The sequence below is a fragment of the Ursus americanus genome, chromosome 9 (genome assembly GCF_024610735.1).
Source record: "Ursus americanus isolate L20-20 chromosome 9, mUrsAme1.1.p, whole genome shotgun sequence".
NCBI lineage: Eukaryota > Metazoa > Chordata > Mammalia > Carnivora > Ursidae > Ursus > Ursus americanus.
Window position 1 is genome coordinate 2,870,051 of NC_142135.1, and position 12,405 is coordinate 2,882,455.

The 12,405-nt window shown below is 57.1% G+C and overlaps 1 protein-coding gene across 2 annotated transcripts in view; it reads right to left on the bottom strand.

Moving 5' to 3' along the window:
* DENND3 (DENN domain containing 3) overlaps positions 1 to 11,943 on the bottom strand; it is a 52,339-nt gene extending 40,396 nt beyond the window's left edge. For both annotated transcript variants that reach the window (XM_087864565.1, XM_045778069.2), the window contains exons 1-4: positions 11,708 to 11,943; positions 4,901 to 5,159; positions 3,874 to 3,989; positions 1,532 to 1,674 (exon numbers count right to left, since the gene is read on the bottom strand). In XM_087864565.1, the coding sequence (XP_087720691.1) occupies positions 1,532 to 1,674; positions 3,874 to 3,989; positions 4,901 to 5,159; positions 11,708 to 11,809 (620 nt within the window). In that variant the 5' untranslated portion in view covers positions 11,810 to 11,943. The remainder of the gene's footprint in view (positions 1 to 1,531; positions 1,675 to 3,873; positions 3,990 to 4,900; positions 5,160 to 11,707) is intronic.
* Positions 11,944 to 12,405: the final 462 nt, after the last annotated feature.

Here is a 12,405-nt window from a genome sequence, read left to right on the forward strand (position 1 = left end):
TAAATGAATAAATCTTTAAAAATAATAATAGCTCTTCCTGAGGTTAGTGTCAGGAAATGGAGAAAATTCAATATTCTTCCATATTTTAATTATTGTCAAAGAATAGTATCGAGTTAAAAAAAAAAAAACAGACTCTCCATAATCTAATTCCCCAAATACAACTAAGCATTCTCTCCCAATTTCTGTCCACACAGAGGCCTATACACGCTACCATTATAGCAGAAAAACAGATTTTAAAAATCCATAAATCTGTATTTATAAACTGCCTTTTGCATTTCTGTCATCTGTTTTTCTGTTTTCTAGTTCGGGTCATTTAGCAACGACCATCAGTAGACAGAAAACTCGAGGAGCAGGGAAACTAAACACGTTTTTCGAGTTAAATGTTCCTTTGCATTAACGTCTAGCAGGATGGTATTTGTTGGCAGTCACACGTGAATGATCACGCGTACAAAGGCCGAGAACGTGAAGCAGGTGCTGTCCTCCCCGCAGGCCCGAACCCGTTCCGTTCGAGAAAGGGTGGCATCACCACCCCCAATTCACAGAAGAGGAAGCGAGATGGGTGCACAAGCCACCTACCCTCAGGTGCTGAAGATTAACAGTTAATTAACGAAAAGGGACCCTGTCCTAATTTATCATCCTATCACTGCCCACGCCCGGGCAGACATGCCCTACTGAGCACGCGCTCAACGCACGCAGTCCCGGAGGGAGACCCGGCGAGCGCTCTGTTCTGTGTCGGGGGCAATAAAACGCGGGCTAGACCCAAACTATGGGCAAAGACCAGCCACATTTTGAAAACTAAAACATTAAGGCGCTGGAACTTGAGCTCCGAAGGTGGTGAGTTTGGTCAGGAAGGATTCCTGCTCGTCCCTCTGACCACAGTGTGAGAACCAAAATGATGGTCTTTCCAGAAGACTGCGACTTGCCAGGGGTGGAGGGTGGGTATTACGACATTAAGGCAAACCTCCGTTGGCCGCCTCTGTCGTTAACCAAACCACTGAGAATTCCAAGACTAGAACTTTGTGAGAATGAAAACCAGGCGGCCAGGGCGCGTGTGGCCGGGGGATGGACCGTGTCCACACGCCACAATCATCCCCCGACGACAGGCGGCAAGTGCGCCCGACGCGATTCTCTCTAGAGTTTTCAAAACTTCTCTACGTCCTCAGGCTTTCTACTCAATATCATCAGCATTAAGGCACTTCAAGATTCCACCCCAAGAAAAGATAATTCGTTAACTGTCATGAACTTAACAGGACTGACAGCAGCGGCAGCCTGATTTTCTCAGATAACAGGAGGAGAGCTATTTCTGATGGACGTCTTTTTTAAAAAACCAAACAACATAAAATCCTCCATACTAATTTTACTTCCCACAGTTTGGTTTCATCTTCCCTTGTCTGGCTGACCTTCCCCACAGGCTACCACCTCGGGAAGCCTCTGGGCCTTCACAGGAGCTCCCGTCACCAAACCAGAGCCCGCCCACCACCGCCAGCGCCAGGCGTGGTCTCGCAGACACGCGGGCACCGCACGGGCTCACCAGGACAGGCAGTCCTTGAGGGCGTTGTAGTAGGGGAGCTTGGAGACCACGCACACCGCGAAGGGTACGAAGCAGCCAGCCACGCCTGCGGTCGGCCAGGATGGCTCCCAGTGCGCCTTGCCGTTGTAGAAACACGACTCGTCCTGGAGAGACAGCAACAGGCCCGTGTCACCCTCCGATCCAGCTGGTCCCAGATTCTATCCTCAGCAGTGTGGGCCTCTGCAGACAGAAGCGAGAGGGCAGGGGCCCAGACAGCATCCTGCTCCCCCGCCGCCCGGCCGGCGCTCCCTCCGGTGTCACCGCAAGTCCCAGTCAGCGTGGATGCCCCCCCCCGTGTCACTGGGAGTCCCAGTCCTCGCAGATGCCCCCCCCCAGTCTGTGACGTGCTGAGGTGGCAGAGACGATGACACGTCCCGACCCCAGATGGGAACACAGTGAGAACACAGTAAGACACAGAAGGGGCCATGGGCTCTGCTTACACAGGAAAAAAGCTCCAGCACTGGGCCATATGTGTGTGTGTGTTGGCGGGGGAGAGGGGGGGTTCTCAGCTGGAGAAAACCACCGGCACCGAGATTCCAGAAGGCACAGACCACTGCAGAGCTTACGAGTGGCGCATCACTGAGGGCCACAGTCTGGCCCCCGTGGAAGGTTGTTTGGGGTTTTTCAGTAGGGATGGCGGACCGTGATAACAGCTCCACCTGGGGATGGTGTGAACGCGAGGGTCTTGCAAGACAGGGGGAGAGCCCGGCAAGCAGTGGGCACGCCATTCGTCTACCCACCAACATTGAACCAAGGCCCTCAAGTCAGTGTGCTGGGCCCCCAGGCAAGTCCCCTCACCTCCCTGTGCGACTGCCTGCTCCCTCAGCGGTAAAACGGGGATGATGCTGAGAGTTCCCAGCCCCGTTCGCTGTGGATTAAATGAATGACTGTGCAGGAGGGTCGTCGGCACCGGGCTGAGCACACGGGCGGCTGGCATATGAGGACCACAGTGCCGTCTGCACTCCGGGCGGGGCTGCGCGTGCAGTCCACGGAAAGACAGGAGCGCAGGACAGGGCGTGGCTGGTCACTGGGCACGCGGGGAGGTGGGGAGGCCAGCATGTAGGGCCCGGAGTCACCCCGAAACGACGCAGGCACTGAGAGGATGGGCGAGGGGCCACGCACACCCCAGCAGCCAGGTGTAGTGGGGGAGTCACAGGCAAAGCAGAGGCTGTGACCTTTTTAAAATGTATTTAAGGATAAGAGAAATAACATGTACTTCTCATAGCGATCACTTCACAGACAGGCTCCCAAGCACCTTCCTGAATAATCCAGCCTCCCATCCTGTCTCTGCCGGAAGCGCTGGCCAGGGAGGGGCAGGAACTCGGCCCCCGTCTCGTCTCCCACCCCTACCTAACCCAGGCAAGCAGGCAGACCGCCAACGCTGCAGGCCCAGCAGCCCGCACACACGGCCATGAGGGGTGGCCTCCCCGCGCTGCCCGCTGCCCACCCTAGTCCAGGGGTCTAGGGGACGCGTAGTCCAGACACGGAGGTCGCGCACTCAGACGTCAGCAGAATGCTGGGCTGCCACAGATTTCTGAGGCACATCCATAGGCGTGAAGGGACAGAGCCCATCGAGTTGAGCCTTATGCCGGTGACACTTAGGGATAATTCTCCCAGCACAGCTGGCCCAGCCTCTGACGGCAGAGTGGGGAGGAACATCCGGGCAGCCACCTCCCCCTCGGTGTGGGATTCCTGGACTTCCCCGGGGTAAAGCACCGCCGCTTCTGGAAACCCTCTGGACACAGGCCGTGGGTCACCCCGCCTCTTCAGGCGCACGGCGGGCCCTGCGAGCTCCCGAGAGGCCGGCTGGCTCGCACTCGTGGCCCTCCGGGCGGGGGAGGGCCGAGTCATGCTCTGGAAGCCCAAAGTCGTCACCCCGCATACAAGAACACAAATGTCCCTCCACGGACATGTGGGAAACAAGCTGTGGCTCACATACACTGGGCGGTAGGACTCGGCCGTAAGGACAGAGACGCTGCTGCCCCAACGTGGATGAACTCTGACCCCATCCACTGAGTGGACGAAGCCAGACACAGAGGCCACATGCAGCCTGAGTCCACTGACACCAGGTGTCCGAAGCAGGCAAACCCATGTGGGCAGACCGGGGGCCAGGGGAGGGACTTCCGGGGTGATGAATGTCTTTTGCAACCAGACGTGGCAGGGGCTGCCCGCCAGCGGGAGTGTACTTAGTGCCACTGACCCACACACGCTAAAATGATTACAATCGTGGTGATTGCGTGAAGCGTGTTTCAGCAAAAATAAACACCAGCAGATTTCAGAGGGAATTCATGGCAGTCACGTACGTGCAGGGGTCGGTAGTACTGGGCAACCACGGCATACGTTCTGTTCCCGCAGACATCGGTCAGCACCAGGAAGTGGACACAGTCCTCCTTCGGTTCGGAGGCCACGTACACACCCCCTGCGGGTAGAGAAAGAAGAGGAAATCTCGGCACGGCCCCGTGGCATCCACCTCCGAGGCTGGGCTGTCCGTGAGCCCACTTTGCGGCCTACAGAACCTGTCCTCGCCCTGCCAGCTGTGGCACTTGGGGGGTCGGGCCGCCAGCCAGCCGTGGCCCCCTCTGTCCCTCCGTGGGTGCCCATTTCTCAGCCACCCTCTGTGCTCTGCAGAATTTAGCGAAGGAACATAAGAACAACCGCAGACAAACCCTCTGGGGTGTGCCTGGGGGAGGCGACCATTTCTGAGCATGGCAGGTGCAGGGGTTGTCCCAGCTGTCCCCGGGTTGTAATCCCTGAGACCGGGAGACAGCAGCCATTCCCGATGGAACCTCCCAGACAGGGAATGACGGACGGGAAGTCCCTAGTCTCAGTCTTCTACACCAGCCACTCAGCGTTTCTCAAAGACCAGTGGAAAACATGAGGGCCACCCACTGCCGGGAACAGGCCAGGTGGGGAAAGCATGTGAGCCCGGGCTGCAGGCCCCGGGGTCCCCAGAAAACAGGGGCCAGGGAGCCCGGACGGAAGTGCACTCTGGGGGGAGATGCTGCAGGCTAACTGGACTCATCCTGACCCACTGGCCGGACCTCTGGAAGACAGGCCTGTCAATCAGAAGTGAAAATCCTTGGAAAGCACTCTACCAACCGTGCTGGCGATCCCGACAGCCCTTCGTCTGGGATTCGCTCTCCAAAACACGGGGGCTGCACTATTGGGCTGCGCGTCCTTCAGCTCCCAAACCCCCACGATTAAGAGAACTGAGACCTGCAGTTTGGCCTCGGGGCTGCCAGGGGTAACCAGCCCCCCGTCTGTCACCCTTTCTTGACTTGGTTTCTAGAAAGCACCATGGGGGAGGTGGGAAAGCAGGGCGGGGGATACCTGGGAAGCAGAGCTGAGGCAGGGCAAGCAGGTCCACACCGTTGGGGACACTAATGTCTTCAGGAGGGAGGCCCTTCCAGGGCTCCGTTTTGGGCTTGTCCCTCTTCTTTCTGAAGGAGCGCCTTCTGGTCTTGCTCAGAGTCGCAGAGGGGGCACCAGCCGTCGGACTGTCCTCCTTACTGACGAAAGGAGGCACAAAAACCGACAGGACCTCCGGATCGAGAGAAGAGGGGCTGCTGACCCCCTGCTTCAGGGACACCTAAAGGGAGTAATACGAGTAAGCCAACAGCGCTCACCCTTGCTCCGCTGTGCGCCTTCTGTCCAAGCACCCACTGTCGCTCTGTTCCCCTTCGACCCGCCAGAGTGCCGGTTCCGCACCCACGTGTGTGTGTGGCCTCACCCACCAGTGGCCCAGGACAGGAAGGACCGCACAGAAGCTGCTTTTAGGGACCCATCAGGCCATGCGTTCAGGCAAGTCACCCACAGCACAGGGTCTGGCTCTCCGGCTGCCCCTGGGCACACAGCCCAGCAGTTGCCAGCCCAGGACTGACAGGCAGACCTCAGTTCACATCCAGCTCTGCTTGGACTGCAGCAGCGAACGCCGCATCCCTGAGCTTCCCTCTCAAGGGGGCAAGGTCGCAGGTCAAAGGCTCAACCCCAGCCCCCACACCAGAGGCCCCAGTGCCCTCCCAGGTTGAGGGGGGCCGCATACTGTCCAGCCCAGTACAGATGGGGTGCTGGCGTCATGCCCCATGCCAGTGGTCCTGTTGCCACTGACCTGGGGACACGGACCGAGGGGTGAGAAGAAGGACTGCCGGCCTCAGAGAGAAGAGACACACCCTTCCTCCAGCAACCAAACGGTCACCCCAGGTCTACACAACAGGGTCATTCAGCCTGAACACTTTCAAACTTTAACTTGGTAACCCGATTTTTACAAAACCTTTTGTCTTTTCAGTCTTCCCCCAGATAATATGAAGAGCACGGGCTCTGCCTCCGACCTCCGTTCTGTCTAGCTACGATGCCTGAGACGGGCCACTCCGCAGAGGCAGTTGCCGGGCTGCTCCCCGAGCTCCCAGAAGAGGTCAACAGGCCGTGACAGAGAAACGGGCAGGTCAGCTCCAAGCTAGTGGAGAAACAGAAGTCAAGGGCAGGATTCGCTGGGTGGCAAGCATGTGGGAAGGTGGGAGGACGCCGGGGTGGGGTGGGCAGCGTGGAATCAAAGATCTCTGAGGGACTCAGAGAGGGCATCAGGAAGGACATCGTTGTCACCAGGAGAAATGGAATTGTCACCGGCAGGGAAGGGACAGCCAGCATCACCGTTTCAATAAGAATCGTGGAGCCAAAGGGGAACTCTTACCCTTGAGAGGATTCATACAAGGAACTCCCATCAGTAAATACACTCTCTAAACTCAAAAAGCGTATTTTTATTCTGTATAATTTAAATTCAGGCAATAATTTCTTTATATTTGGAAAAAAGTTCAATACCAGTGGGAACAAAGACCAAACATGGGAAATCCATATTACTGGATAATGTTTACATCTTTGTGTATCAGGCATGAAAGGAAACCACGTCTTGAGTTCTACAAAACCTTTCTAAAACTTTCCTTATCACCATCCAGCAGTTCGGACCTACTTAACTATGAAAGTATGCACGTCCGCTCCTTCCTCACGTCAAACATCACATCGGTGAGCACTGGGCACAGGTGGTCACACTGTGGAGCCGGCCCCTTGCCTGCAAACCCCCCTCTGCTCTTCCCCTCTGCCCTGACGCTCCTGGGTAGGGCCCCGGCAGACCCCTCCTTCCAGGCTGTGACCCCCCCAGGGCTGACTCCTTGCCCCTCCTCAAGTGCCCCGCCTGGCTGGCAGTCTCCACACTCACATGGTGTCCTCACCTAGGGACGGCGCCCAGAGTCCCACTGCCAGCTCAGACCTCTTGCCAGTCCCAGACCGCACCCAGCTGCCTCCAGACATACCTGGCGGGTCCCTTAAACTCACAGCTTCAAAAATTAAGCTCCTGCTGATTTCCCTGAAACCCAAGCTTCCGCCCATATGCTTGCCTGTGATAAAGACAGTGACCCTCGGGTCTTCGGAGCCACCAACCGCAGAAAGGTCTCTGAAAGCAGCCCCAGTGCCAGCCCAGCTGCACACCTGCAGACCAAGCAGCCACCCACCCCGGGACTTAGAGCAGCTACAGACTCTACAAACTAATCCTTCAAGGGTTCTGCCATGAGAATGGCATCGCCTCCTCCCACCCGGCCCAGGGCGCCCCACCCGCACTGTCCACTCCACAAAGGGGGGGCGCCTGGGTGGCTCAGTCAGTGAAGCGTCTGCCTTCGGCTCAGGTCATGATCTCGGTCCTGGGATGGAGCCCCAGGTCAGGCTCCCTGCTCAGCGGGGAGCCTGCTTCTCCCTCTCCCTCTGCCCCCTCCTCTCCCTGCTCTGTTCACTCTCTTTCAAATAAATAAATAAAAATCTTAAAAAACAGAACATATGTGACCTCATCACCTGCCCCAATGGGCAGTGGCTCCTGCCACCTGGCACCAGCTTTTTACCCCTGCAGACCTTTCGATGGGTCCAAAGCAGCCTCACACACCATCTCCGTCCCTCCACCAGAATGAAAACGGAATCTGTTTCCATACATTACCGTTATTACCACGTATTCCATGTATGTGGCACACGTGTGCTACGTCACAGGGCAGGACGACGACCCGCATCGTACGCCTGAGCAGCAGGCCAGCCTGCTTCCAAAGCCAGGGTGCCCCCAAAGCCGTGCCCCGCTGAACCTCTCGGTCTCCAGACACAAGCGCCCATGGTCCAACGCTGTGCTTTTTCCCTGCTCTCCACTCCGCCTGACACGTGCCCACCCCCTCCCCGCTCCTCCTCTTCACCAGGGACCCCCCCTCCACCCCCCCTGGAGGGAGACTTTCCTCACCTGCAGCCAGGACAAGGCGCCTCTTCTAGACCATCAAGCCCCTGGCTCCTCACCTCCTTCCACCTCCCCTTCACCTCCTCCCTCCTACAGGACCTCCTTCCACCTCCCCTTTACCTCCTCCCTCCTCACCTCCTACAGTACCTCCTTCCACCTCCCCCACCTCCTTCTGCCTCCTCCCTCCTCACCTCCTAGAGCACCTCCTTCCACCTCCCCCTGCCCTGGCTCAGCACCTAGAGCACTGATGCCCTCCACGTTGTACTCTATCACCTTCAGAGCTGTTGGTGGGCTGGGCCGGGGACTGTGTGGTCTCCCTGTGTCCCCACATTCAGCCAGCAGACGGCTCTCAGCGGAGGTTGCTCATCCATTCACATCCTCACGCTCCGCGACCTCTTAGAGCGCAGCAGTCCGTATGCTGTACGGAATGCGGTCATCATGCTAATGGCAGGAGACTACCTCTCACCCCCTGCAATTTATCTAGTCCCTTAAAGTAAGATGGCCTAAATTCAGCCAACTTGGCATTTGGCCATACATCACACATCTGTTTTTCCACTGAACGTATGTCCTTGCGTCTTTTCTGGTTGGATAAGCAATACAGTCTCATGTTAAAAGCTAACGACAATACAGGAAGAATAAAATAAATAAGAATAGAAAGGAAAGGCCTTCCCCCTAATTCCACGAAAGGGTGGGTAATACTATGCACAGCGTAGATTACAGCCTTCCCGTTTCTTACGTGCGTATATATCAATATGATTTGACCCCCTACATACAATCATCTCCTTTTACTGGTTCCACTAGCTTTTTTCTCCACTTCAGCATATGGGGTGGCTGATTCCCTGTCACAGCTGTATGGTGCCACACGGGGACGACTCAGTAACAGCCCTACCGAGGGACAGCTGGCGTGATCTCTTCTTCGTCACACACACAACCTGAGCAAAGGCAGCGGTGAACAGTGTCTGTCATACATACGTGCACGTGTCCGACTGTGTCATCAGAGTAAGTTCCTGAACGCACAGTCCTGGATCCCAGAGCATTGCAACGGCCCCTCCCCTACGGGCAAGACAAGGTCTGTTCTCACAGCCTGGGGACAGTCACTCCTGCTCTTCTCTCGCCCACACTGATTTACTAACCCCTCCCCGGGAACAACCATTTCAGTCCAAAAAACCAGAGCTAATTAAAAAAGTGAGACACACGCACCCTAATTGATAGCATCACAGATTTATTTCTTATTCTTTTTTTTTTAAGATTTTATTTATTTATTTGACAGAGATAGAGACAGCCAGCGAGAGAGGGAACACAGCAGGGGAGTGGGAGAGGAAGAAGCAGGCTCCCAGCGGAGGAGCCTGATGCGGGGCTTGATCCCAGAACGCCAGGATCACGCCCTGAGCCGAAGGCAGACGCTTAACCGCTGTGCCACCCAGGCGCCCCCACAGATTATTTCTGTTAGATTATAGAGCGGCACTGATCTTCACACAGGATGGGCCATCATTCGTGAAATAAAACAGAAAACAGATTTGTTTAGCGCTCTAGAACTTGCTGTCCACCACCGTTAATAGCCACGTGGCTATTGAAATTGAAATTAAAATTCAATGAAGTGTAAAATCCAGTTCCTCAGGGGCACTAGCCATGCCTCAAGCACCTGGTAGCCATGTGTGGCTAGTGGCCGACACACGGATGGCACAGATGAGGAACACTGGCGTCATCACTCAGAAAGTTCTAGTGGACAGCGCTGCTCTAGAAACCGAAAGCCGGGCGCTGTCCACCAAGAACCGCTACAATGTTGCCTTCACACCAAGAATTACGCCAGTGAGCTACTCGAGGCACGGAGCTCTCGGCCCACTCGGAGGGTTAGTGGTGGATCCTTCCACACCCCACGCCTCGTCTCCACGGCAACCACGGAGTAGAGAGAGATGTAACCAAGCCAGAACCTCCCATGGGGTGGACGTATTCTCCAAGTCTTTGTCACTACCCTCACAAAACACCACCCCATCTAAGAAATGAAATGGAAAGTTAGGACTCCTTACTACCCTACCAGGAAGTGGAATGTTTCTCATACCTCCAGGCTTGTTTTCATCTGTCACCGAGCAGGAATGCGTCAACGACAGAGAAATGGTGATTTTCAGAGTTATAAAAAAAGCCTCAGACGTTAGAAATAGAACTGCCATAACAGCAAAGTAGCCAAGTGAAGTCATATGTTTAGTTAACTGTAACGTCAACATCGGCCTTAAAGGAGACTCAGTCCAGGAAGTTGGATCCGTCCCGAAAGGCTGCCTTTTTCCTACTCCAAATATTTGCTCTCCACCTCTTGCTGAGCCCCTAACAGAATCAGCGTGTAGGATAAAAAGGGTAATCGCTAAAATGCAGAGTAGCAAACTGCCACTTGCCTGGGAAAGCCGTGGCCTGTTTGGGGCAGGAAAGCACCACCGTGCTATTCACCCTGCTCTCGAGACACGTCTCACCCTGGGGCAACCAACACGCATGTTGAAATCACCCAAGAAGCAACTGAAACCAGGTCATTTCCTATCAGAAGAAAAAGGAGGAAATGCCATTGGCAAATTAGAGGCAGGGAGATAACTCAGTCGATGAGGGTCAGAGGAGACAGAGTCAAAAGGGGATGCAGACATCACCGGGATTTGGGGAGTAAGAAAGGAGGAGGGAAATGCAGAACCCATCGAAGTTGGCTCTGTATTAAGGGAGACAGGTCGCCTGGGTGGCTCAGTCAGTTAAGCATCTGCCTTCTGCTCAGGTCATGATCCCGGGGTCGTCGTGGGTCCCAGCTCAGTGGGGAGTCTGCTTCTCCTTCTCCTTCTGCCCCTACCCCTCTCCTGCTCTATCTCTCTCTCCCTCACTCAAATAAATAAAATCTTAAAAAAAAAAAAAGCTAAGGCGACTACCAAGACATTAAGAGACATTTATCCAGTTAATTTTAGCAATATCTAGCTTCTCCTGATGACCTCAACCCTTTACGCTGCACTCCTAAATACTCGGGTGCCTTCCTGTGCCTCTCACTGCTGTCGTCCAGAATGAGATGAGGACCTGCCCAGGTAACTGGGCGGTAGAGCCGGAATCTCGGAGTACTCTGGGCATCACCACTAACCAGAGAAAAATGCCACAGATAGAGTCATATGGACATCCTGGACCAAGAGAAAAAGAGGGCCACAAACCAATTCAAAAGAAAGCCTGGGTTACACAACCAAGAAAAAGCAGGGGCACAGTAAAGAAACACAGAGAATGAGTGTCCAAAACTGCTTTCCGGGAAAAGGGTTTGTCACTCCGGCTGCTAGCACACAGAGAAAGAGAAAAGGGCCCGGGGCGGGGGAGTAGGCAGCCTTTTCTGCAAGCGAGAAAAACAGCTACGTTTCATCGCAAAATGACTAAATGCAGAACATTTGAAAGTGCCCCTTACATCTAAAACCCCAAACCTCACGATGCTGTGCCTGGCACAGCACCCACCACCGAGGAGACAGTAAGTCCGGGATAATGAATGAAATCCTTTCTTCCGCCACGTAACCCCAGGCGCCCCGGCGCACCCCCGCCTCCCCCCATCAGCCGCCTTCACCCTGCCCAGGTGTGCTTCCCGAAGACCGAGTGGCCGAAGGCGGAGCACCTGGAGGGGCGTCCTCCGAGCCCGCGCTCCACTCCGGCGGGCGCGCTCCTCTCCGGCGGGCGCTCCCCAGTCCGCAGACCCCCGAGACTCCTCCGCGGCCAGGACAGCCACGGTCCCCGCACCGGGCGGGCTGCGGTGGAGGGGGGGCCTGGCCGGAGCCCCGAGCACTGCCCCCGCCCCGCAGACGCCCGAGATGCCGGGGCCAGACCCGCGCTCCGACCGTAGCCACCGCCCGGCCGCGCCCCGCCTCCGTTTCCCCACCGGCCCCTACCTGCTCGGGGCCGCGGAGGCTGTCCCGGGAGGGCCCCAGCAGCGCGCACAACTCCAGCAGCCCTGAGGGCAGCGCCAGATGCTGCGTTGCGGCCTCCGCCATGGCTGCTTGGCGGCTGCGGCCCGCTGGGCGTACCCCACTCGGGCGCCTGGGGCCGCCGACCCCGACCCCAGCCCGGCGCCCCGCGCAGCGCCGCCTGCACAGCACCCGGGCGCCCCACAGCCAGCCGCCGGGTCGGAGCAATGAGCGGTCGGTGGAGCGGAACCTCCCCGGGGGCGGGGCCTCCATGGGGGCGTGGCCGGCTGCAGCACGCTGTGTCCGGTGGGGGCGGGGCCTCTGTGGGGGCGGGGCCGGCGGAGCCCTAACTGGGCCTGGCGGGGCGGGGCCTCCCCGCGGCGGCGCCCCTACAGGGGCGGGGTCTGGCAGGGGCGGCCTCGGGGCCCCGCGCCAGGTCGTCATTTCCTTTCCGGCTCGCGGGTCCTGGCGCGTGCGCCGTGTCTGTGCGCGCGCATTACCCCCCATTGGCCCCGCCCCACCGGCAGCCCCCTTCCCGGGGAACGGAGGAAAGTGGGCGGAGTCCCCAGGTAGCAGGCGAGGGCGCCCAGCCCCCGGGGCCGAGGGCCTGAAAGTCACCTGCTCTGGCGAGCCCCGTGCCGGCTCTACAGGGCGAGGAGAGACCTAGGCCGGGCGCGACCCCG